General features: G+C 54.5%; 5 protein-coding genes across 5 annotated transcripts; 3 read left to right on the plus strand and 2 right to left on the minus strand.

Annotated features, from left to right (window-relative positions):
- Positions 1–1,406: 1,406 nt before the first annotated feature.
- On the plus strand, positions 1,407–4,742 carry CPAR01_10792 (kelch domain-containing protein; the record flags this gene model as incomplete). Its single annotated transcript, XM_060495052.1, has 4 exons — positions 1,407–1,512; positions 1,564–1,836; positions 1,910–2,313; positions 2,565–4,742. The coding sequence occupies 4 exons, from the start codon at positions 1,407–1,409 to the stop codon at positions 4,740–4,742; spliced, it is 2,961 nt and encodes a 986-aa protein (XP_060345400.1).
- Positions 4,743–7,463: 2,721 nt separating this feature from the next.
- On the plus strand, positions 7,464–8,576 carry CPAR01_10793 (Ras family protein; the record flags this gene model as incomplete). The annotated part of the gene is made up of 2 exons (XM_060495053.1): positions 7,464–7,656; positions 7,798–8,576. The coding sequence occupies 2 exons, from the start codon at positions 7,464–7,466 to the stop codon at positions 8,574–8,576; spliced, it is 972 nt and encodes a 323-aa protein (XP_060345401.1).
- Positions 8,577–9,681: 1,105 nt separating this feature from the next.
- On the minus strand, positions 9,682–15,770 carry CPAR01_10794 (Sec63 Brl domain-containing protein; the record flags this gene model as incomplete). Its single annotated transcript, XM_060495054.1, has 4 exons — positions 9,682–11,792; positions 11,844–12,032; positions 12,082–14,827; positions 14,880–15,770. 4 exons carry the CDS (start codon positions 15,768–15,770, stop codon positions 9,682–9,684), a joined length of 5,937 nt encoding a protein of 1,978 aa, XP_060345402.1.
- Positions 15,771–16,430: 660 nt separating this feature from the next.
- On the plus strand, positions 16,431–17,823 carry CPAR01_10795 (synaptobrevin; the record flags this gene model as incomplete). The annotated part of the gene is made up of 7 exons (XM_060495055.1): positions 16,431–16,482; positions 16,681–16,730; positions 16,818–16,841; positions 16,952–17,030; positions 17,157–17,289; positions 17,374–17,430; positions 17,487–17,823. The coding sequence occupies 7 exons, from the start codon at positions 16,431–16,433 to the stop codon at positions 17,821–17,823; spliced, it is 732 nt and encodes a 243-aa protein (XP_060345403.1).
- A 1,734-nt stretch (positions 17,824–19,557) lies between these two features.
- Positions 19,558–21,693, minus strand: CPAR01_10796 (uncharacterized protein; the record flags this gene model as incomplete). The annotated part of the gene is made up of 1 exon (XM_060495056.1): positions 19,558–21,693. The coding sequence occupies one exon, from the start codon at positions 21,691–21,693 to the stop codon at positions 19,558–19,560; it is 2,136 nt and encodes a 711-aa protein (XP_060345404.1).
- Between the last annotated feature and the right edge of the window lie 4,654 nt (positions 21,694–26,347).

Genomic DNA, 26,347 nt, shown 5'->3' on the forward strand with positions numbered 1-26,347 from the left:
GGTCCAACTTCGGCCGTCGTCGGCAGAGGTGTAGTCCATCGATATTTCGATGGCATGCGGCTGATGATGAACGTCCGCCCAAGAAACCCAATGTGGTGGATGCAATGCAATGAGTTGGAAGTCGTACGGCAGAGCGTCCATTCCTCGCGGTGATCGGCGTCCTGCCCGGCTCCCACCTCAAGGCGGTCGGCCCGTCCGGCTACCCGCCGCCGGGTGTGACGTCAAAGTCCGGACAAAGACGACGCATTGTGCATTGGAGATTTGCACTGGAAATGGGGCGGATACGATGTTTATGTGCACGCGCATCCGTCTTATCCGTTTTGCATCTGTCCTGGGATCGTGAGGCTGTGGGATATGTGGATAGCCAGCCAAGAAAAGGAGACGCATACGTTTACAAAGTATGCTTGGAAGGTTGGAGCGATTCAGCGGTTATGGAAGGAGAGAATACGAGTCATAGAGGCTCTAATGCAATCAAAAAAGACATTACGGTTTGCGAAAAAGGGGAGCCGGGGGACTCCACGATCTCTTGGCCGTCGTCCTCAGAGGGTTTAGCGAGGTCCTAAAGACGCAGGGGTGAGAACGCCAAGCTGGGCGGGATCGACACAATGTCTTGCTCGTTTCAGAATCCGGCCAACGGGGCTCTTCCCTTCCAACTTCTTCCCTTCGCAAGTTCTCCAACAACACACCAGCTCCAGCTCCATAGGGTGACCGGGTTCCTGCGTCTACGCTTTTTTGAGTTCACGCCAGAACTTCGGGGAGATTTTTCTTTTCTTCCCTATCATTGTATTCTCCAAACCCCTACTGGTCAAGCCTGGCTGGCCCTGGGTCCTGGACAGCCTGGCGGGCTTCCTCCCACACCGGATGAACGGCTTTCTATTTTTGTGCCGACTTTTGTGCGTCTCCAGAGATAAGGCAGCGTCCAACCATGTTTCGACGCAGATTACCGGCGGCTAGCTTTCATAGGGCTGTGCCGGTCCTGCAGAGTTGCAGTAACCCTTTCCCAGGCACTGCATCGCTACCGAGTTCCCAGACGATCTAGCAGAGAGTCGATCCCGTGCCCTCTTTTATTTCGCCATACGCTGATCGTCTAACACGCTACTCTTATACGAAGACGCGAACTCTCACCATCTGGGCCTTCGGGAAATATGTGGCGTTATTCATACGAGGAAACACAGCATCAAACCTAAGAAAATTGTCCCTGATGAATCTGGGCAGCAACTACGTGTGTTTCGAGCCGAACGGGATACGTGCAGCCAGCAACGAGAAGCTGACCATGGTGACTGGTCGGCGTCTACTCCGTACTCCATACCCGACCCAGCTGTCATCGCTGAATTGCTCGGTCTTCTCCGTTCATCTATTCACTGGTCTTGGCCGTCGAGGAGGTCCTCTCTTTGCCTGCAGGGGTCATGGCAGGGCGACCCAGCTTTGCCAACGTCAACACGAACGACACCGACGGGATGATGCTGATAAGTTGCACAGTTGTGTACGTCAAGACGGCCAATGTTAAAGTGCGTGTGTGTGTGTTCCCCAGAACATCGGACGACGGGTAACCTTATTTGACAGCTTCTCTCGTGGGAAACACGGCAAAAGCTTTGACAAGCATGAATGTTCAGACGAATTTTTTCCTCCCCAAACCTTCAAAGCTCGAGGCAGTGTTCGACGATCACTCATGCGATCCACGGCGCGAGCCCGAGGGAGATCCCGGCCAACAGCAAGTTGCAACCACAGCAATGGGGCTCTCTGCGGGTCTGTACAAGGGTACATCAAAGGGGGAAAGGCTCGAGGCTCGAGGGTTCAGGTTGACCGCCGCCGCCGTCGTCGTCGTCGTAGTGCGACGTGCCTGACCGCCAGCCGTCTTGTTGTTCGGGCGGCGGTAGGATTCGTGGGAGGAGGATGAACCTAAAGTCAGAACAACACGACAAGCCTGATGGATGGCCGAGCGGCTTCTCAGAATCTCCACACGATTTCTTCTGCCTGTCTTTCCCACATCACGGGCTTTTCCTGCTTGGACCTCCACTCGGCCCCAAGGCCAGCGCCTGGCTTGAGCATCTGGGCATGGTTCCCACCTTATCCTCTTTCTCGATGGGGATCGCGGCTCGGGAAGCCTCGCCATTCGCCAGCGCCGACTCGGCGTCGACGAAGGACCAACTCCCCGGCAGACTCTATCGGGCCATAACTGCACCTGCGGGATGGCGCAGCCTAGCTTGGGGGCTCCAGAGTTTCCACATTTTGGGAGATGGATCTCTCTTGGAGCGTCCTCTCCTCTGCGGAAGTGCCGCAGATGGAGCTGTGATGCACGATGTGCCTGGCGAGGTAGTTGTGTATATACATATCGTCGAGTTTCTTCTTCTTCTCTGCCCTTTTGAGAATTCTCTTCTTCAACGCCGCTCTCATCGACAATTTCTCACGAGTAGCCTCTCGTGCCTCTCCTTATTCTTTGTGCTATTCTTAATTATAGACACACGTCTCTCATTGCTTATACCTGTCTAATACCTACACTCACTCATCAATACGCATACATCCTCGATCTCTTTGAGGAACCATACTCTCTCTTACACGAGCAGTTCAGCTCCCAAAAACATCAACACACCGACATGGTTCGTTCAACCGCATACAAGGCCATCGCGGCCGCCTCTCTCTTTTCGCGGTTCTCCTCCGCAGCCATCACAGCCTGCCCGAACGATGAGGCCGAATGGGAATCGCCCATTGGAGTCAAGTACACCGTCTGCCCTGGCTCTGACTACCAGTATGGTGGTGGCAGTCTCCAATATGTTCAAAATGTCCAGACCACGGTCGAGTGTGTCCAGATCTGTGACAAGGATGCTCGCTGCAACAGAGCCGTCTACGACAAGGAGCTCAAGGTTTGTCACGTTAAGGACACCAAGAACGAGATGAACTGGGCAGCCGACGACCGTTTCGACTCTATCCGTATGACAAACGACTTTGTCGACGGCACATTCCTTGCTACCTGCCCCTTCAAGGAGGAGGGCTACCGAGTTCCCAAGGGCAGCGCCGACTACCGTGTCTGCCGCGGCACCGATTACACCGGCAACAGCGCCAAGATTGTTCAGGATGTGACGACCATCCAAGCCTGCTCTGAGCTCTGCTCCAACACTCAGAACTGCAAGAAGGCTGTATTTGACAACATCAACAATGTTTGCCACATCAAGGCCGCCGAGCCCGAGACATCTCTGTTCTGGGTTCAGAACAAGCAGTTCGACACCATTCACGTCCCCGAGAACATCAAGCCGGCCGTCCAGGGCAAGTGGGGCGACCTCATTCGTCTGCCCGTGATTCCCGTTGCGGCTTACATCGTCCCGTCCTACCCCGAGCCCAGCAGACTGCTGTTCTTCTCCTCGTGGGGTGTGGACGCCTTTGGCGGTGCTTCTGGCATGACCCAGTACGGCGATTACAACTTCGCTACCGGTGAGATTTCTGAGCGCGCTGTCACCAACACCCACCACGACATGTTCTGCCCGGCCATCAGCCAGCTTCAGGATGGCCGCATCGTCATTCAGGGCGGCTCCGACGCCGAGGCCGTCAGCATCTACGACCCGGCCACCAACAACTTCACTCGCGGCCCCGACCTGAAGGTTGCCCGTGGCTACCAGACTTCTACCCTCCTCTCCAGCGGCAAGATCTTCACCATTGGCGGAGCCTACTCTGGCAAGCGCGAGGGCAAGAACGGCGAGGTGTACGACCCCGAGGCCAACGAGTGGACCTACCTCCCCGGCGCCGACGTCACCCCGATCCTGACCAACGACCACGAGGGCATCTGGCGCGAGGACAACCACGCCTGGCTCTTTGGCTGGAAGAACAACAGCATCTTCCAGGCCGGCCCGGGCAAGGACCAGCACTGGTTTGGCATCGAGGGCACCGGCTCCGTCACCAAGGCCGCCACCCGCGACGACGACGACGCCATGTGCGGCACCTGGGTCATGTACGACGCCGTCGCCGGCAAGATCCTCTCGGCCGGCGGAAGCCCCGACTACACCGACAGCGACGCCACCGTGCATGCCCACATCACCACCATCGGCGAGCCGGGCACCCCGTCCGAGGTCGAGCGCGTGGCGGACATGGCCTTCCCCCGCGGCTTCGCCAACGCCGTGGTCCTTCCCGACGGCCAAGTTCTCGTGACGGGTGGGCAGCGCAAGTCCCTCGTCTTCACCAACACGGACGGTATCCTCATCGCCGAGCTCTTTAACCCGGAAACCAAGGAGTGGAAGCAGATGGCGCCCATGGCCGTCCCGCGCAACTACCACTCCGTCGCGATCCTCATGCCCGACGCCACCGTCTTCACCGGCGGCGGCGGCCTGTGCTACGTCCAGCAGATCCTGGGCTCCACGGCCGGCTGCGACAAGACGGTCGACCACGCCGACGGCGAAATCTTTGAGCCCCCCTACCTGTACAACGCCGACGGCACCAAGGCTGCGCGGCCCGTCGTGTCCGGGGTCACCGAGGAGGCCGTCAAGGCCGGCGCGACGATTACCTTTACCGTCGAGGGCGTCGAGGCCGGCGGCAAGGGTGCCAAGGTCACGCTCATCCGTACCGGTAGCGTCACGCACTCGTCCAACACGGATCAGCGCCGCATCCCGCTCGACAACGTGCAGGTCGACGGCCAGTCTTTCTCCGCCAAGTTGCCCGAGGACTATGGTATCCTGCTCCCCGGGTTCTACTACCTCTTTGTCTCGAATGCGCAGGGCACGCCTAGCATTGCAAAGACTTTGCACGTTGTCTTGTAGAAGAAAGGAGGAGGAGAAGAAGAAGAAGAAGAAGAAGAAGAAGAAGAAGAAGAATGATGATACCTAATATGTAGCGAATTCTGACTATTTTTTGGAAAGCGGGATTAGAGAAAAGAAAAAGAAGCAACAATTTTAGACATTAGACAATACTTAATTAGATACCAGATCGAAAAAAAGAAAACTTAATGTTTAATACGATGAGTCCTAAGCGTGTGTGATGTTTGACAATGAATAAGGTTGTACTCGAGTTGGTGTTGTTGAATGAGATGATCAACTATGAAGACCCCATATAACCTGACGGTTACGGATATAACGTTGGGAGTAAAAATAGCGTGGACACGGATTACACGTCTGCAGTGATAAGAATACTTGCCTATAACAGGGCACCTCGCCTACTTTTTAGCTTCATCCACTCGATCACAACTACGGATAGATTTCAGTGATTACGAATGCCATAGACACCATCGGGCTGGAAAGAGCACACCTGTGCCATGAAACCGTGCCTAGCCCATGGAACGCATCGCGACGCATGCGTATCTTCTTCACATGCCGTTCATTTGAATGATTGAGTTTTCTTTTTTGGCCTTAATTGCTGAGTTGTATCTGTAGACCGTAGCAGGTGAGTTGTGCCGGTTCTTGGCTTACATGTATCTCGGGCCGTTGCGGGACTAGCCAATGAGTATGAGCTACCTTCCTTTACAACAGAATGGACACCCGATTGCCGAGGACCGATTGGCTTCAGTCGTGCATATGCCCCTCAAGGTAAACCGCTTTTCAAAGCTCAAAGCTCAAAACGTTTATTTGTTCGTTCGTCTTAAACGTTCCTAAACTTCTGAGGCGGCCGTTGGCGGCACATGGTTCGCTTCGAAAAGAGCAAAAGAAGCAATGGCCTTGACCCGATGACGACATTGTGCGTTTTTTTGGAGAGAAGGGACCCGCTTCGAGTGCACCACGCGACCATCTCCAAATCGGATGACTAGGTGGATGATAATGCGACTGGCTCTTATAGCATCCTTTGAGAGTGAAGTTGAGGAGGCTCTCTACGGATTACTGCAAGCCATGGTCGCGCCAGATATGCGGGTTAGCCGCAGTTGATTGTGAAGGCGGGCCTGGTGCCGATTTCTTCGCGGAGATGTTCCTGAGTGGAATATTTCTAGAAGGAGCAGAAGAAGAAGTTGGGATCATCGCTCACCATCTGATACACTGATATATCAGATGCCCCCTCAAGTTCCCCAACACCCGTCCATGCAAGATCCCTTCCTAAACAAAGCATATCGCATCTATCAGCAGTTTCTCCTGATAACGAACCGTTCTGATCCCAACATGAGATAGCTATAGTACAGCTTAACCCCACGGCCTCAGCCTCATTCCCCCGCGCCAACCACTAAATCCCATACATGGTGCTCGTTCGGAACGCACCTTGGTCTCGAACAGAAACGGAGAATGGGGGCGGGATGCAACTCCAATCTCTCGATTTGAACTACCTAAAACACAATGGTAGAATCATGTCAAGTTGTATGATTTCTCTGAGTACTGAACAACAGAGCTGAATCCATATCATTCCCCTCATTCCCCGTCCGTGATCCTTATCCCACCATCCCCCCTTGTTACGTAGGCGAAGAGAAATAGAGAGAGGGAAAATACAACAACAAAACAAACAAAACAACACTGAGAAATCAAACAACCCACATCCTCGTCCGTTGCTAGCGGCCGTTACAACACTTCTCGGAGCCGAATCGCCTACTTCCTACTCTCCGTTTCAAAGGTCTTCCTCTCTTCCAATTATCAAGAAAAACTTGGTGATTCTCCCGTCTTTGCCGGGCAGCTCAATCTCACCTCAGAAACGCAGTCTCATGCACCCTCGAATTCCCATCCAGTTCTCCCAAATCTGTCTGTCCCGCTTACCAAAAAGGCGGGCACCCACCACCACCACCACCACCACCACAACCACCACGCGCCTCATCGGCCGATCACTGACCTCGTGGCTGCCTGCGTTTTAAACTTGGCGCCGGCGTGACTACGTTTCGATCTAGGACTCACGCACTTACCCTAAGCGAAGAAAGACAAAAGGACACTAGAAAAGAAAAGACTGAATGGAAAGGAAAGAACCGAAAAACGAAAAAAAGAGCGCATTGTGTTTGTTGTTCCCTCGTGTACGTACACAAGTACCTTACCTTACCCCCGGTATCACAACAGACGAGAGTGAGAAAGCCGCGCACCGAGCGGAAGCCACCACCACCACCACCATCAACGTTTCGTCGAGTCCTCCCTCCCTCGAAATCAAACGGTCGTCTTTACCCTTTTCCCTCCAAAGGATCAAACATCATCTTCCCCAATCGAGGAGTAGCACGAAAGCCACACCCGTTTGAGCTTCACTCCCTCCTGAATCCCCCCACGATTCTTCAACAAACCCATTCTCACCAACATTCTCGCGCTGTCCCTCACCGAATTCCAGTAGTGTTCCCTCACTACCGGTGCCCACCACCACCACCACCACAGCCTGCACCACCCCTAAGGCTCTCGGTCGCATCACGCACCGAACCACTTTACAAAGGCAAACCTGTCCTGGTCAAGTATTCGCTTCTCTCCACCTAACCGACCGATCCGAACTCTCTTCCTCAAGAAAGCGCATTCCGCGCTACTCCTCCTCACCTCCACCCAACCTCACCCTCTCACTTTCCCCATCGCATACGGGGCATCCGAGGAGAGAGAAAAGGGAGAATGTCGTCTCTCGAGGCAAAGATCGTCGTCCTCGGCTCCCAAAATGTCGGCAAGACGAGCCTCGTCATGCGATATTGCAAGGGCTCCTTCAACCCGGCCCAGACAACCTCCACCGTCGGCGCGAGCTTCATGACCAAGCGCGTCGTCGATAGCGATACCGACACCGTGGTGCGACTACAGATCTGGGATACCGGTATGCTTTTCCCTTCCACTCTCCACCCATCCTGACCACCAGCTGCGATAACAAAGTTACTCTTTCTGTCAACTTTGTTGTCGCAGTCGCAAAAAGAGACTTGTTCAATTTCCTAACATGTGTGTTTTCCGTTCCATCCAGCCGGCCAAGAACGCTTCCGCTCCATCTCCCGCCTCTACTACCGCGGCGCCAACGCCTGCATCCTCTGCTACTCCATCACAGATGCCCAGTCCTTCACCGAAATGGGTGTCTGGCTCACAGAGCTCCGCCGCAACCTCCCCGGCGACGTAGTCCTCCACGTCGTCGGCACGAAAGCAGACATCGTCGCCCGCGACCCCTCCCGCCGCGAAGTCCCCTTTGAGCGCTGCATAGCCTACGTCGCAGAAAACCTCGCCCCCGGCCTGGCCTCGACACCGCCTCCGACAGCGACGTCCAGCGGCATGCCCTCCCTCCTCTCCTCCTCCGACCCGCGCCAATCTTCTTCACAAGTCCACCAAAGTACAAGCACATTTGGCGGCGGACCAAGCGGAGGCGAGCCGCGTAGCCCGTCCTCGAAACGCAGTTCTGGGTTCTGGGGCCAGGAGGTCGGCTGGGACGCGTGCCACGAAATCAGCGCCGAGAGCGGCGAGGGCGTGGAAGAGGTGTTCCGCGTCGTGACGAGGAAGCTCGTCGAGCAGAACCGCAAGATGCAGCAGGCGCTGCTGCTCGCTACGGCTACGCCTGGCACGCCGGGCTACGAGACGGGCATGGACGGCGGGTACTTTGACGGCATGAATCCCAGGGGCAGCTTCCGGGTTGGGAGGGACCGGCGGAGCTGGCTGTTTTCGCCAAATTTCTCGCCTGCTGTCACGGTTGAGCAGGGCGGGACGGAGCAGGATGCCGATGAAGGTGCTGGGAAAGCAAGGAGGAAGTGCTGTTGAAGTCGTCCCAACAAGGAGAACGACATGCAGAGACGAGAGATGCGCGGACGAGACTCTGGAACATTGGGCCTCGTGAGCATGACCTTCTACGTCCTTTGCATGATGGATGAAGAGCTCGTTTGCATCGACGGATGGCATTCGCATCCCGGCACGACATGAGAAGAGGGTATGAACGGATCATGACGAGTTGAGAGGGATATTCGACGACGACGACGACGACGAAGACGATACGCATGGCTGCCCTGCGGCATCTATGTTCTTTCTGCTCGAGTCACAATGCCGGCTCAGATGCAAACATGAAAAGCAACAGCAGCAAGACGCATCATCCGGATTGAGGCACACCGAGCACGCATTTTGAATACAGTACACACGGAGCGAAACACGACGATGATTATTTTCCTGGAAGACTGCAAGCATGGTGCGAAGGCGTTTTGTTCTTGGATTTGTTTTTGGTTATTGGGGCACCTTGATGAGTTCAGTTGCGAATGGTGCTCATCATTTGGGGGATCACAGTACACGGGAAAGCGAGGAGGAGGATTTTCAAAGATGTTTGGGAGCAAGTTTCACTCTGTTGAGGGCTTTGGGAAAGGGGCGGGGACATGTCTTGATTTTTTTTTTTTTTTTTGGTCGTTTACATATTGCGGATGAACGATGTTTTCTTCATATTTTGTCGTATCATGGGCACTTGGTATAAGGGATGAACCCCTTTTTACCTTGCCCCTTAATTTTGCTCATTGGGCGAGAGATTTTTTTTTTTCCTTTGGGCTTTTCTTACACTTTTGTTTGTTTACATGGACAGGAGGGGGGACATCATCTCTCGCGAGAGAGCATTGTCCACATGTTGTTTCTTGAACAGTTTTCATTTTCATAGGGCATGGGATATTGGTGTTCTCTTCTTGTTTATATTGTTTTCGTTCGAGTTAGATGAGGTTTTCACGTCCCAGCAGCAGCAGCGGGTTTCTCATCATCTGCATCCATAGCATTTTCTTTCTCCATTTACGCTGCATCTAATATAGCCCAAGTCTCATTGCCACTGCCACTCTTAAAGAGCACATCTTCTGTCACGGTGGCTGTGGTCTACAGCGAGTGAATATGTGCGTTACCTTCAAGCCCGAGAAGCACCGTCACCATGCTGCTGAAGCTGCGCCTTCTTGGACTTATCCACATCGTCATCCACGACCGGCGCCGCGGGGACGTCGACGGCAACCCGGTACTCTAGCCCAACATACGCGTCGCTGACGACAATGACCTCGAGCTTCTTGCCCTGCGCGGCCTCGGGGACCTTGATAGCCACGCGCGCGGTAGGCTTGGACCCGACGGCGACGCTGCGGCCGGGTCCGCCTCCGGACCAGCCCGCGCGCTTGACGGCGAGGACGTCGTCGCGGGCTGGCTCGGCGAGGAGGACGAACCAGCCTTCGTTTTGGGGTTTCGGGAAGCGGGGCGCGTAGACGTGGGCGTCGCGCTCGGTTAGGGCGTTTAGGCGGCGGAGGTCGACTGTGATGCCCAGCGCCGTGGTTTCCGCTGCGGGGACGGAGACGGCGAGGTTGGGGAGTTGGGAGGCGGCTTTGGCGAAGCGGGGTTGTTGGTGAGGCGGGACGGAGAGCTGTTTTGCGAGGGAGGTGATTTTGGATGGGGAGGAGGCGAGGGTGGAGATCTTCGCGAGGGTGAGGTTGGATTTGTCCGATTTGAGGGTGTCGAGGCCGACGCCGGGGAGGATGGAGGGGGCCGGGTCGGTGGGCCAGCGGGCGGATTTGATGCACTGGAGGAGGGTGATGAATTGCAGGCAGGTGGAGAGGTGGCCTAGCTCGGTCGTGACGTCGATGGAGGCCTGGATGATACGAATGGCCTGGTCGAGGACACTGGTCTGGTCGCCGACGTAGTCGGTGATGGGGAGGGAGATGCGCGACATGTGTGCCTGGAGCAGGAGGAAGGCTTTCACGTGGGGGTCCCACATGGGGAGGCCAAAGGAGCTGCCGGGGTAGAGGAGGTTGCGGGAGAGCTCCTCGTTGATGAGGTCCTCGTTGTGGCGGACGGGGAGCTCGTCGTACTCTGTGGCGCGGGACATCCAGGAGAGGACGTCGAGGAGGGAAGCGGCGGCCTTGACGTGTTTGACTAGGTGGCGGATGGTGATGTGAGAGAGGTAGTAGTAACTCATGATCTTGCCCATCGGGGTGGGGTCGACGTCGCCGTTGGGGAAGACTTCGACGCAGCTAGAACGGGCGAGCTCGTCGAGGGACTTGTCAATCATTTCAATCATGTAGTCGTTTGCCATGGTCTGGGCGGCGATGCTATTGTGCTCTTCGGCCGAGATCTCGAGGCCGTAGTAGGACGGGTTTTTGTGCAGGCGGCGGAAGAAGAAGGTCCAGGTCAGGTAGTCGAGAGCGTCCTGCTTCGTGACGATGGTCTCGGCCGAGACTTCGGCGCACAAATGGTTGTCGAGGACCGTGTGGAGGGACGACTCGACAGGGAAGCCGGTGTGGAGGAAGTGCTTGTAAAAGTCCTTCTTGGCATCCTTTGTGAAGATGCGAGCCACGCCGGAGTTGTCGAACTGCGGACGGCCGGCACGTCCCAGCATCTGGAGGACGTCCGTCAGGTCCATGTCCTTGTAACCTTCAATCTTTGCGTCGTAGAACTGCGTGCCCTTGACGACGACGAGATGGGCCGGCAGGTTGACACCCCACGCAAGGGTACTGGTGGCGACGAGGATCTGGATCTTGTTGTTCAGGAAAAGTTCCTCAGCCAGTTGACGATCAGACTCGACCAGACCGGCGTGGTGGAGTCCGATGCCAAAGCTGATGGCTTCCTTGAGAGCATCGTCCTTGACCCTGGCGAGATTGAGCTGGAGGTCATCCTCGTCCATGTGAAGGAATCGGCGGGGGTTGTCCTCCATGCCGCAGTAGTTGATGAGGTCCTTGGCCGTCAAGCGCGTCTGTCTTCGAGACGGCACAAAGACGATGACAGGCTTGTCTGGACTGTGCGTCTTGACAGCGAGGAACGTCGGCCGGTTCATGGACTGCATCAACGGGCAGAAGCCCCTGACCTCGGGGAAACCGTCGATGTACAGCTCTAGGGGAACCGGACGCACGGAGTGGCGGAAATTGAACAGGCCTTCCTTAACACCGAGCCAGTTGCCCAGATCAGTGGCGTTGGCGCATGCTGTCGACATACCAAGAAGGCGGACAGAGTTCTTGATGGATGCCGCGATGTAGTTCATGCCTTGGGTCGGTCAGTATCTTGCTAGGGTGCATTCACCGGGTGCACACTTACGAGAGACGATGATTTCCAGAATCGGACCACGATCACCAGCGAGGAGGTGAATCTCGTCAATAATGACGAGACTGACCTGTCGAACGTAGCCTCTTGTCTGCCAACTACGAGAGATACCGTCCCATTTCTCGGGCGTAGTGATGATGACGTCGGCATCCTTAATGGTGCGCGTATCAGGGGTATTGTCACCTAGTCAGGTCAATTGGTATTTCGGGATCGAAAGGCGCATGCAACGTACCTGTCAGTTCGACGAGCTTCAATCCCAGAGGCTTAGCAAGTCTAGCTCCCCAATCCTTGACACGCTCGCGAACCAGAGCTTTCATCGGCGCAATGTACACGACCTTGGATTTTGGCCGCTCTCTAAAAGCCCACCACATCGCCAGCTCTGCCGCAACGGTCTTTCCACTACCAGTGGGAGATCCGAGGAGAACATTGGCGGGTGTGTGATGGAGGGTGTGGAAAATTTGAGTCTGCATGGGATTAAAGTACTGGAAGCGCTGGGCGTAAATCTCCTCGAGAGCCGGGTTCTTGAGAGCACTGATGGGTAGCGGTTGCAAGTTGAGGAGATCAGTGTACACGCTCTCAGTGTCTGGGCGAATCAAGTGCTGGAAAGAAACGGGCGTCACCGTCTCGGCGCCAAGCCATCGGTCAGAAACTGCCCGTACATAGATCTGGGTAGGCAGGGGATCCGAGAGAGGGATGGTGAAGTTGAGTTCGTGCTCATCGTGGAGCTTCCTCCTGTTCAAAAGGAAGAACTCATGATGGTAGATCTCAGACGTCTCAGAGTTTTCGACCCAAATGTAGTACGACTCGGAAGTCCCGTGAATGTGGTCATTCCATCGGAAGTCGGGCTCGATGAACAACTTGATTCGGAGAACGTCGCGGTTGAGAGGAGCAATCTCCGCTTCGACGCTGATGGTCGGGAAGTTGTTCAAGATGTGTGCAATCTTCTTGCCCGCGTTCTGGTTATGAACCAGGCTACCAATCTCGGCAGATTCCATGTCTCTCATTGCCTCCACGGTCATGTTATCCTTGGCATCAAGCTGGTTGAAGACCGACTTGGGGAGATCAAATTGGTGTAGAGGGTGTTGGAAGGGCCAGATACGTTTCTCAATAGACTTGGCGAGGGTGAGGAGAACCAGGCATTGATGTCCCCATCTCCTATTCAAAGCAATCATGAACAAGGCTCTGCAAATACGGCCCGCCTGTTGAGCAACATAGTTGAGATCATTGCCAAGAGCAAAGTCTTCTGGCTGCGCTCTCGAGATGTATGCCTGCAACAGGATGTTGGTCTTGGCCTGAGGCGTGTCAATGCCGCCATCGACGTCACAAGGAACGACATCGTTCCTCAGACGTGTGAGTTCCTTTTCTTCAGAATCTCTGGACTGAATGTTGTCAAACTCTCCGCTCATAGCGATCATCTTCAAAATATCCGCCTCAGTGGCCATGGGGCGCATCATAGTGTTGAAGATCTGAACACTCGTGTGCAAGATGTAGTACTGACTGGCAATGCGGCCGATATCCTTGCTGCGGAGCTCCTCAGTCACTTCGTTGAAGATGATCATCTGGCTCTGTTGAAGAGTTCGGGCCGCCTGAATAGCCAGTGTACGACGCCTCTGGACAAGAGTGGGATCATCTCTGATTTCAGCCCACTCGATGCCGTAGCTCATTGGGCTTCGTTGCATGCGGACAAAGAGGTATGAGTATCCAATCCACTGGACAGCTTCGGGAATCGACGTCACAGTACCGAGGGAAATCTCAGCATTCAGATTGTCGACGAGCTTGGTGGAAAACTTGGACTCGATCGGTTGTTGCTCCGTGACGGTAGTCAAGTAGTGATGGAGCCTGTCTTGGGTGGTACAAATCATACCGATACCGGTGTCTTCGAATTGGGGACGACCGGCACGACCAAAGATTTGCAACACGTCTAGGATGCCAAGATCGACGAACTTACCCTCCTGTGCGCTGTACACTTGGGTTCCCTTAATAACGACCGCAGCCGCGGGCAAGTTGACACCCCAGGCGAGAGTCGCCGTACAGCAGAGAACCTTGAGGACACCCTCTCCGAAGAGCCTCTCCATAAGATTTCTGTCGGAGCGTGCCATACCAGCGTGATGGATACCCAAACCCTTGGGCACCAATTCTCTCAAGTCTCGCGCCTTGGATTGCTTCATGTCTCGTACGGCGTTCTCGTAGTTCGGGTGGTCCGTGGGGTCGAACAGATCCACGCAGAAATCTTCGATGGCCTTCTCGTACAGCATCTTGGCCGTCAGGAGAGTATCTCGTCGCGAATGGACAAAGACCATGACTTGGTGACCTTTCTGGAGCATGTCCCTGACTTTTTCAAAGGCAACGGTGTCCAAGTTCTCTCTGGAAGCCTTGGAACCAGCCTTGCCCTTAACACCAATGAAGTGCTGCTCCAATGGCACCGGGCGAAATGAGGCGTCAAAGTAGAACATACCAGCGTGCCGATTGACCTTGAGGAAGTCGGCAACGTCCACGTAGTTCGGAAGCGTTGCACTGAGACCGACGATACGAATCAATGACTGTGTGCTCTCGACTTGGCGTTCGGTTCTGGCGACGAGAGATTCGAGGACAGCACCACGCTCATCGTGAAGCATGTGAACCTCATCGATGATCAGAAGGCGGACTTTCTGCACCAGCTCAGTATCGCCAGTTCCCTTCCTCGTCACGACATCCCACTTCTCAGGGGTAGTGACGATGATTTGGGTTTGAACAATCTCAGCCTTGGTCAGGTGCATATCTCCAGTGAATTCACGGCACTTGATGCCCAACCATGCCAGTCGCTTGCCGAGCTTCTCGGTGATTTCTGCGGCCAAAGCCTTCATCGGAGCGACATAGACAATCTTGAAATCCTGGAGGTCGACTGCGAAGTCTGTGGCAGTGATGTCTTCAATGGGGTTGGGTGTGCAGTAGTGACCAATAGTTTGGAGGATTGTGAGCATCGCAGCATCCGTTTTACCCTGTTTCCGGTTAGTAACCTGCGCATATCACGACAGACTTGGAGCGACTTACAGCACCAGTAGGGGCACAGATGAGCATATTCTCGTTTGTTTTATATGCGACTGGGTGAACCAGACTCTGCATACGGTTGAGAGCTTTGTAGCCCTTGAAGGTGCCGCGACACAGACCGTCCATATCCGAAATCTTGACCAGTCTCTGGCCGGGACCCAGAACTCCCTTCTTCCCTGCAGGAATGGCATATTCCTCATACTTGTCGAACAGTAGCCTCTCGCTACCGCTTGGGAGACCGTACTTCTGGCCTGAGTGGCTGAGGGAGTTTCCGGCGTTGTATGACTTGTACACATGAGGGTACTGGACTTCTCTGGTCATGGCGGGCGCGAGAGTCGCATTCTTGTGCTCAAAGTCCTGTCGTCTCAAGGCCTCCTCACGCTGTACCTTGCTCAAGAGTTTCCCTTTGGGCTCCTGGGATCCCTGGGAGGTGACGGCCATGACAATCTCGTTGCGGTGGCCGAGCAGTTCGATGATGAACTCAAAGTCGTCGAAGCCGACAAGATCGGCGAGCTGGGACTGGAGCTCCTCGTCGCCTTGGCCGGATGTAAGGATGCTGATGATCTGGTTTTGGAATACGTCTTCGGCCAGACCATTTTTGGCGGCGATGGATGAGCACTTGCTCACGAACCAGGCGGCGCCGTAAGCAGCGTCGCCGTTGGTGGCGTCGTGACCGTCTAACTGGTCACTGCTGTACTCATCGTCTTCGTCGTCTGGGATGAAGTCCCAAACGTCCTGTGCGCCATTGCCCGAGGAGTAGCCTTCGTATTCATCGTCGAAATCTACATCCGAGGGGGGTTCTGAGGGGAGCTTAAGACCAGCCAAAGCCGTTTTCATGGCCTCGAACTGGGCTCGCCACTGGGCCTCTGCGTTGTCGAGATTTGCAGACGCCATTGTTGTGCGGTTGAAAGGGTGTTGTCTTCAGAACTCTCAAGTTTACTTTTTTGTTGTACGAGAGAGGAGCAGAGGGGAATTAGGAATGATGCAACTTCTCCCCGGTCCTCATATAAAACATCTGTGAGGTCAAAAATATCTATGATGGCTAGCGGTGGTAAGTAAGCCGGGGCCGGTGTTGGAGGAGTCATTCACCGAGTCGCCGCCCGCCGTGCATAGTGGGGCGGCCTGGAAGGGGGAAAGGTGACGGGAAGTACCTGCAGCTGCCAACTCGCCGCCGGATCAACCTTGACCTTCATTGTCGGCCACCGTGGCACTCGAATTAGCAGAGTTCCATCGATTTGCTCCCGCACCCAATGACGTCCGTGGTTGGTGGGGGTTCTAGACTTTTACTCTCGTCAGGTCACGTCACACGCCTTGCTCTTTGTAAGGTACCTGAACGGGTACTTTGGTACGGGCTGACCGCCACACTGAGGACGGAAGAGGGGAGCGCCCGAGCCTCCGCAGGCGGCAGGCAGGCAGGCTGTCACCGCAATGCTTAGCGGACTTGGTGTGCTGGATGCTAAGCAAGGTACGCAGGTACATCAATGCCTTAATTACTCTGCAGCCTAGAGGGGCAGTCCGCTGAGCCAAGTTTCCCAATAGTGGGTGGTGCATGTGATGTATCGCCCCTCTAAGCCAATCGTTCCCCAAGGTGCCCGCGGTGCCCTCTGTAAGCCTTGAACCGACACGGAGACGCTTTCTCCATCGTCCTACAACTCGGATCGCCTCCTTTCTCCATTATCTCCATTCCCAATTCCCCCTACGAATACCTGACTTTCTCACCCTCCCACGAATAAGCCCGTTTGCTGCTCCCGAACTCGACGTCCTCGATTTATCTACGAATTGCCTACGAACCGACGACAACTAGACTCCGCGACTACGTCTTTTCGCTACCCCTCTCGCCCCTCAAACTCCGCCGTAAGTCGAGGCCGGATCTCCCCTCCCATCGCCTAGACCGCCTTCAATGGCGACATCTGTGACCGACGACTAACACCACAACTCCAGAAAATGAAGTTGCACTACATCGGAGTACGTCTCTCTTCCATCGCTACTACCTGGCACTTCGCGCGATCCTAAAAGCACCTGCGAGCGACCTCGCAATTCAATCACCATCGCAACTAACGCCTGCGTCGCAATAGATCCTTCGCAATGACAGCAAGCCCGCCGTCGAGCTCTGCAGCGAGATGGAGCTGTCCGCATACTCCCGGTTCACTAGAAGTAAGCCATCCACGATTTGCGCACGAGGGGGGACTGGTCGCCCCAGCTACGAGCCGGACGACTTGGGCCTCGAGCCTATCGTGCCCTCTCATGCCTGAACTTGGGCTGACGATGCTTGAAACACAGACAGCTACGCCGAGTTCATGAGCCTATTCTCTAAGAAGGTGGCCGAGTCGACGCGCCCTGGCCAGAGGCAAGATATCGAGGAGGGCGACAACACATTCCACTGCGTGGGAAGAAGCGAGGGTATCTGTGGCGTGTAAGTGGGCAACTCTTCAAAGATGCCTTCTCACAAAGGAGCCGTACGCACATCAAGGAGCGGTGCTGACACTCTACTGCGCAGTATCATTTCCGACCACCAATACCCGAGTCTCGTCGCTCACCAGCTTCTCTCCAAGATGTACGTCCACCATCACCCCCAGGGCCGCCAAGCCTTCTCCCCGTGCCCCTTATCAGGTCCCACGGCCATGCTAACAACGGTCACAACAGCGTCGATGAGTTCCTCACCAAGCACCCGCGCTCCACATGGGCGACGGGCGAACCCAAGCTCGTCCTCCCCGAGCTCAAGGAGTACCTGACGCGGTACCAAGACCCGCAGCAGGCCGACTCGATCCTCAAGATCCAAAAGGAGCTCGACGAGACCAAGATCGTGCTGCACAAGACCATCCAGAGCGTCCTGGAGCGCGGAGAAAAGATCGACGACCTGGTGGCCAAGAGTGACGGCCTGAGCTCCCAGAGTAAGATGTTTTATCAACAGGCCAAGAAGCAAAACTCGTGCTGCATCGTCATGTAAAAACAAAGAAGTCGTACCCCCTTTTGGTCATCGCCCGCTTTGTGCCTTCTCTCACCTGAGTTGATTGTCGTTAAACCGTCTGGCGTTGGATCCCTCTTGGAACTCTGTCTCAGCATAAACACTCGCTCCGTGTTCAACGTTTCCTTGGTTTCGCAAGAACGACCGTCATTTTTGTTTTTCTGTTTTGCAACAACGTCGGAGGAGAAGAGGCGCTTGCGCTACCTACCACAGCAGGGTGATGGGAAGGCAGCTTAGCAAGGCCCGGTGTTCATATCCCTCACCCTCCGCGGACCGGGTCACCAAACTTGCTTCTAGTAGCGAGACAAATCGATGGCTAGAGCTTTTAGGATTAATACAAATCTTTCCTTTCTGTTGCAGAAAATGCCGTCGTGCGGATACTGCATGCAGAAGAACAAGGAGAAGAAGAATGGACAAAGGGCGGCAAGTAGCCGAGACATTTTTTGGCTCGATTTCTTCAGGATGTGAGACAAAGGAAAGCTAGGCGCCCAGTCACTTGTCTCTAATATCTACCCTACTACCATTCACCATATGACATACGACTGCCTTTTTGGAGTGCGGAAACTTCGATTTCGGCCAGCAAGGCATGTTGTAGGTAGATAGCAATTTGAGTATGCGATGAATCTTTGGGTTCTCCATAGAGAAGCAATGCGATTCTTGTTTTAATCTTGTTCTTTAACATGTACCTACATATACCATTGTGTCCCTCTGTTGCCCCCCCCCCCCCAACTGGCTTGAACCACATACACCGAGGTCTTTCTAGCCAGTAGGTGCAGTGTTATCTTCCTAAGCAAGAGGGCTACAGCTCTAACCCAGATGCTTCCAAAAGTCTTAAAAGCCACGCAGAGTCCACGCGGCTCTATCTACTACACAGCCATGGGCTGACTGAGACCGAAACTCGCCGCTGACCTTGAGACTCGAGTGTCCTGAAACCTACATGTGAGCTCCCAACTACGAACACAACCAAGGTGTAGACGACATCCCAAGTTGCCCAAACGTGGTGACACAAATATTTCGACAGCGGCTTCAAAAAAGGATTGAACCTTGAGACGGCATGTTTATTTTTAAGCTTTAGGGATTATCCAAGAAAAAAAAGATTTTCCAAGAAAGCTTTCTTCATAAAGGTGAACCAAAGGGTAACAGGTTTGAAAATGCCCTGGCCCTTGCCCGCCGTCCTTCTCCCTTCCTACACCAGATAAAAAAAAGAATTTCTCCTCCCAACAGTGGTATCGATTGCGCGCAAAAGAAACGAACCTTCGAGGTCGTATGACAGGAAGATCAGATACTCCATCGGGAATCCTTCTCTGTGTTTTGCTTCTCGGGAAACTCGCTTGCAAGTGACAAAAAAGACCGTTCGAACTTTGCTTTTCTGATAAGGCCACCACACACACATATCCAACCCCCATACAAGAATATGAACTCGTCAAAACCTGAAACCAGAGTGAAGAAGCCCCTCCTTTCACCAAGCGTATGAAATCCCGCTACAAGCATAGTTCGAAATGGTCCTCCAGAATAATAAGGTGAGAGTGATGACAGAAAAAGGTGGAGTAAAGGAACAAATCGGTGGATGAGAAGGCGGTTAAGTAACAAAAGAGGATTGTAAAAGTCTGATGGCGAGTTCGAGCACCATCAGTGTATGTGGACGAAGGGAATTAGAAGAATGTCCGACATGATGATAGGGATAAGAGCCTAGGCTCTAGAGAGTTTCGTGTGAGTTTACGCCAAGTCATCCTCGACGATAATCCGCGAGCTCTTGCGGTTCTGCGCGATTTGCTGCTCGAACGTCTCGCCGTGGCTGATGAGTGTTGGCGTAGAACTCTTCGTCGTGGATAGGCGCTCATTCTTGCCCACTGTGATGGTCGTCACCGGGCTTCTAACGTTGGGGCTGCCGCCGGTACGAACAGCATTCGTCTTCAAGGGACGCAGCATTCGGCGCTGCTGCCGGGAAATGCTGATCTGCCGGGCAATCGAAATTTCTACCGCAGCGCGGAGCGCGTCGTCCGGCTCAGACTCGTCGAGGGACGGCTTTGTGACGTGCGTATGGACGGAGGATACCGATGCTGGGGAACGGTCTTTGGCGCTGGGCGCAGCGCTCGACGGGGCGGTGGACTCGCCTGGTGTTGAGATCATCTGCCATGCGGGTTCGTATATGGTTGGCTTCAGTTGCTCTGTCAGGTGGATCTCCTCGGATTCGTTGTCGTCTGTTGGCGAGTCGAGCATGAGGCCGGACTGCTCGGGCCCGAAGACGAAGTCGTGTACATCGGAGGGCTGGGACCGGGCGATCGTCTCGGGCGATAGAGTCTTTTGCTTGATAGACTCAGGGCTACTTTCCTCTGCGGCTGGCTCGAAGCTTGCTCTCTGCGGGGATGACAAGAAAGCGGGTGAGGTATTTGAGCGGAATCGGGGTGATTGAGGCGGGTTGTTGGCCGATTCCGAGGGCGTGGCCGGGAATAGTGAGAGCGAAAACGCCGGCGACTTGAGCGGCTGCGGTGATGTTGCCCTCCGACCCCTCATACGTTCCCTCTCCTCCTCTTCTCTAGTGACCTGATCGTTTATCGTTTTCAGTCTGTCCAGAGTAGCTTGCCGCCTTGCCAGAAGCGAAGATGAAGGCTGTAAACCTTGCGATCCCAAAGTCGAATCTTGTGATCCATGTGGCTGTTGTCCCAGGACGTTGCCGAACATTACACTGTACCTCTCCATCGTGATGCTGGGAATCTCCACGTCCAGGAACCCGCCCGATGGTTTAGGCGGCAAAGCCGGTACTCCCATCGACACGTGAACCGGCGCAGAAATGTCCGACTTTTTGACGCTCTTGGTCGACCGTGTGGACGCCATTCTGCTTAGTAGTTTAGGGGGCTTTGAATCTTTCGGGCTCGGCGGGGCCACAGGGCCAGCCGTTTGTGAGCGCTTCATGGCCGGTTTGCTATCCGCTGTTCTCTTCTCAGTATTCCGTCTTCCCAAGTCCGTGGCCTGGTTCGTCGTCGGTGAAATATCGAAGTCCGTTCTCGTCGGTGCCGGATGCTGAAGATTCATAGGTTGTGAGATGGCGACTGGGGACGAGGCAAGTCTCTTGCTTTTAGAACGGCCAAACAATTTCCATCTTCCTGATTTCTGCTTCGGTGCCGGCACGGGTTCCGGTATCTCCTGCGGCGGTTCTGGTGTTGGTGAGGCCCTCATCATGGTCGTGCTGAGGCTGGATGCCTGCGGTTGCCACTCGTCTCTCGGGGCGGGCATCGGCGATGTAAGAAATTCGCGCGACGCTGTGAAGTCCGGAGGTGGATGTGTCGGGCTCCCTATGGCCATGCCTATTGCTATCGTTCCCATGTTGCTGTCCATCGAATCTGGCGTCTGAGTCCTGACTGTAAAGGTGCGCGCCGGTGAGAAGTCGTGTGAGAAGTCGCCAGGACTCTCTACCGGAGATGCTGGATTGTCCCGTATCGGGATGTGATACGACTTGTAACCACCACGTGCTGAAGACTGAGGCCTGATGTACAGGTCATCCTTGGACATACGTCTATCAGCAAAGGATCTGAAGCTGGTAGTGCTGTAGTTATGAGGTGAAAGACCTCCGCTAGTGCTGGGCCGCTCAGCCATGGTCGAAGACGCCTTGGATGGAGGTGGTGTAGGCAGCGGGCGATGGCGGTATGTGTTGCGAGTTTCAACGGCAACGGCAGCAGCGGCGGCAGCGTCGGCGGCAGCGTCCTTTGCGAAGAAGGGCACGCTCTCGTTTTGAGAAGCGCTCGAGTCTTCCTTGGTCTGTTGGAAACTTGACACAAGACCCGGTGACCCCAGGACGGGGGACTCTGGGCCGTGCGTCTGCACACCACTGGGGGCCCCTCCACCAGTCCTCATGCTCTTCATAGATCTGGAACGGTTAACCAATTTGAACATGCTCCTCTAATGGCCCGGAACAGGACTTTGCAATGCTAGCGCTTGGCGGATCCTTGTTGACAGGGCTATAAGAGCAAGAACCAGGCGGGATGCCCAGAACGTGGAGCGGGGTGATCGGTTTCGAAAAAGGAGATGATGGGAAGCGGTTGCAGGAACTAGTAGAATCGGAGGACTAGAAGGCCGTCTTCCAAGTTGCGCCAAATGTGGAGGCAAAAGAAGAGAAAATGAGAAATATGGCTGATAGTAGAAAGGCAGTTGCCGGAAAGAAAGACCAAAGACCCGATGACAGAGAACCCCCCGAAGCCCATATGCAGAGAACAGGAGAGGACCCAGACTGCAGACGGGGGGGACACTCTGACTTAACTCTACTTTGATATCATCCCCTCTGATTTCGCCTCTGCAGGGTCGACCCAGAGCCCAGAAGCCCTCGTTCTTGGTCCCCAGCACGCGACTCGCAACTTTGTCGCCTGTTTGAGATTGATAGGACGGATATTTTAGGGGGGGCTGATCAACACAAGGATGACGAACTTCAACATCCTGTCCTTGGGCCGGTCTGTGGATCGAGGGTCCCGGTCGTTTGTGAACGATAAGTCGCGTATCTTCTGCGGTCGAGTGGAGGTCTTGCGGTTTCGTGTGTCAGACTAGCGAGAACTGTAGGGAAGCACAGCGGCGAAGCATGATTGACGGAGTCGTCATCTGCAGGGTGACCGAGAGGTCTGGAGACTCTGGATAGTCTGATTTCTGTGTTGACACTGCCGTGCGGCGTGGCGGTCAAGGCTGGCTGAGGGGGCTGAGAGTCGAGAGCTGAGTGAGAAGCCTCGGATGACTCCATCGTCAAGCCGCGGCAGCTTCCGGTATTATCGTTCTGGAGCTTCTCGACGAAAAGCTCATAAGAAGCAATTTGACTTCAAATTGACTACGCCCACATGCCTTGTTGTACCCCCCGTCGTATCGTGCCGTACCTTGCCGCTAGAGAGAGCTAAAGAGGGGAGGGATTCGAGAAGGATGAGAGAAGAGGGAGGGTCGCATCCGTGCTTGGTCTGCGGGACATCCTGGAAAGGTTGGGTTACCCCAGCCTGGGGGCAACAAGCCTCAGGGTCGTCCCTGTCATATCGCACGTCCTCTCGCCTTCGTTGTCGTCGGCCCCCCGAGGCCCAAGCCTCGTCCGTCGATGTAATGATCAATTCGCTAATAATCCGAGAAGCCGTCACTGCGCTACAGTAAGTCGCAAGTGGCCGTTGAAGTTATCCAAGAACTGGATTGACCCCAATTGCAAGAAACTGGGTCCGCCGGGATCCGAATCGCCTCTGAAAGATGGGACTGGCCCAGACTCAAGATGAGTAACACGAGGACGTCCCCTCTGATGCCCAGTGCCGCCCCAAGATTTGCCCAACGGTCACCAGGCTGAAAATTGCTTCATTTGAAGTTCAATCTCCCAGCCGATGCGGTCAGCGAATGAGAGTTACACGACGTTGCAGTCGCGGATCCTCTCCGCACCGCTGGGCTAACAACGCCCTGCCCACGCATATACCGATCCCCCACTCTGACATCAAACGGGTCTCTCGTTTTAAATGAAAGGATCAGAGACATCGTTGCTCATCCGGCTTCCCACCAACCATGGTCCACAATCAAGGAAATAACCTTCTCACACTAGGCCTGCTTATCCAGCGTGACGCCAGCGCTGTCCGGTGTAATTTGATCAAATCTTGGTTATTTCCTGGTCCATTTTCCCACCGCTTCTTGGGCCTATTGTCGCACAGGTTTCCGTACGGATACGTTCGTCTCGCAGCTTTGTGCGCTCACGGACATAAACACCAATTGTGTTCCCTGATACAACCATGCAACGACATTGCGAAGACAATGCAAGCCGCACACATATCTGGGAAGTTGGTTGACAGAGGACGCGCCAAGTAACACGAAATTGGCAGCTTACTTAGGGCCGACGCTGAATAAGTCTGCCGCTCGAGGTGTCATCGTTCGGGGGGATCTGGTCGACGACACGCCCTAGTGCCTCGTATGCGTCTGCTGTTGGAGCTTACAGGTTGTCCTGTCAGCCGGAAGAAATCAAACACCCTCCCTCTTAGAAGGTGTCGTATTGAAACAGACTTCCTGGGACACGGAGCGCTGTTGCTAAGGTGGGCGCCGCCGAGCGTTGGAAAGTTTGTTGTTCTCGATTTTTTGTTTTTTGGGCGTTGCCTGCGTGCGCCTGCGACGTGCTGTGCGCTTGGGCCTAGGCACTGACAAGCACCTCTTGTTCCTCTCAGTCCACGATAGGCCCACAGTCAGATCATCCTTCCAGGTCCTGAAATGGCTCCAAAGAATCGTAGGCTATCGAGGAGCCCTGTGTGACAAGGCTGACTAGGTATCAGGGCAGATCAGGAGCTTAGAGATGATGGGAGGATGCGGCAAGGCTATCCAGCGACGGGGTTTGAACTGTCTCGTCCAGGGTGGAAAGCCGAATGATCGTCTCAAGATTGCAAATCCGCCAGCCAGTGTATCCGTTAGGTGGCCAGAGCGCAGTAAGAAGTTTACTGGCCATCAGGAAGACACCCTGTCGTTTTAATCGCTTCCAAGAGACATCGTCAGTTGAGAGATGCCACGAAGACGCCCCTGAAGAAACCGTCGTCAGATGCGCCCTTGTCTTCTGAACGATAACCTTGTTGCCAGGAGGTGATCGCATTGCTGTCAAAAAGTAAAACTGGTTTGATGAGCAGCATGCAGTATACTCAAAGTTCGTCTGAAGGGATGGCTGGAACCCATTTTCGTGTTCTCTCTTGCTTGTGTGATGTCCACGAATAATGCCATGCAGATGCAGCTGGTTCTTTCCACGGGTTGAGTTTACCAAGTCGTCGTGTAAGCCGAGTCCTCCGCAGCACGTAAGTTTGCGGCAGCCGATCTCAGGCTAAGCAGTTAGTCCCCCGGCTGATTATTCTACGAATAGGATAAAGTTGGGCGCCGGTGTCTGTGTCTCTTCGATGAAGTCTAGCCCTCGTTTAGACTGTCTTCCACAGCCCGTAGATGGATCTGTGAACCCGTGCAAAATCAGAATTCGGAAGCCTGGAATTGTTGTTGAGATGACAAGACGACCAGGGCGATCAATTAGGGTGCGAGACGGCGGCGGATCAAGCGTAACGTAGGCGGTGCCCCGGGTGACGATCCGTTGACAGTGTAGCATCCCGTGAGAGGCATCGGGTGGAAACAACTCTGATAGTTTATCCAGATGATCGGACGTGTACGCTGGTGAGCGAAATTCCATCTGAAGAAGAGAGGCCAAAGCCTGAAAGAGATGCTGTACAGCCTGGACCCCGGCGTGATGGGGACAAGAAGTTCAAAGAGCCGATCGGGTTAATAGACGACTACGACTGTGCAGGACCGAGCTGAAGACGGAAACGTCCCGTCTTTTGGCTCCGAGCTGCGTTGCGGACGGACTTCCGTCAACCAGGCGTCCTCGATGTCGCCGTTGACCGCATACAGGTGGATAGAGTAAAGATAGAAGACTTCGAGCGTAAGTTGGGCTGTAGTAGCTGCGGTAGCTAACATGGAATATGCGCTCCTTCTTGCATGGACGATCCAAACATATTTAGAAAGCAACTCTTTTCGCTTGATGTTGCCATTCTGCACGTCCGTCCTCACTTCTCATGTGCCGAGCGTCTGTTTCGTTCCTTCGATCCTTCTGGAAACGAAAAGCCATTGATAGCGACGTCGACGAAGACGACGATGGAGATGGAAGGCGGCATAGAGCTTTGCCGGGCCGTCGGCGGAGATGTGTTGCCCTTGGCGAAGATGGGAAACGGGGGTCGCTGCCGTGGCGCATTGAGTGTGGCGAGCTGAGGCGGTGACGGCCCTCAAATGGGTGGGGCCCAACAATGCCGTGTCTGTACTGTGCCTCCTTCCATTGTACTCGCACAGTCACCCCGCCATCACGTGACTGAGCAATGTGTTTGGCGGGGCACATTCCGGAAGTGGCACCCAGGTGGAAAGATACGTAAGGCGGTAAGGTAAGGTATGGTACCTATTACAAGGTAATGGCTACACAGGCGGTGATGGGAATACCCGGCGGATCGTGTGGACTCGTTGAGCTCTCTCGAGTGGATCAGCTACCTCGGGTACGAAGTACAGGTAGGTAGGAAGATAGGGGATTGAATTCGTCAAGACAAGGCTAAGCCGTCGCTGTCGACTAGGAAAGGGAATCAGAAGAAACGATGAGAAATGTTCGGATAAGGTGCAGCAATTCTTTGGCAGTCCCTACCTTAGGTATCTTACTGTGGTAGCTGCATGACATTGCTGGACTTTCCTGAATAAAGCACCTCACAGTTGCCCGGGGGGTGGAAGCAACGAGAAACAGAGGTATTCGCCTACGATGCTTGCGATGCTGAAGAAAGTACCCCGCACCGCTACTTTGGCGCCAGTAATGACCTCTCAGCAGGTAGCGTGATACCCCGCCCGGCCCGCTGGACCTAAAAATTGGTTTGCTAAGGTATTCCTCGGAGGAGAGAGGGGCAAACGTCAGGCAGGAAAGAGGAACAAGAAACATCAACAGTCACAAACCGAAATTCCTCCCCTCCATATCCCACACCGCGTCAAAGCTTGAGCTCTTTGCACACCCCCTTTCGAC

The sequence above is a fragment of the Colletotrichum paranaense genome (assembly GCF_030867605.1).
Source record: "Colletotrichum paranaense strain IMI 384185 chromosome Unknown Scaffold_9.1, whole genome shotgun sequence".
Lineage (NCBI taxonomy): Eukaryota > Fungi > Ascomycota > Sordariomycetes > Glomerellales > Glomerellaceae > Colletotrichum > Colletotrichum paranaense.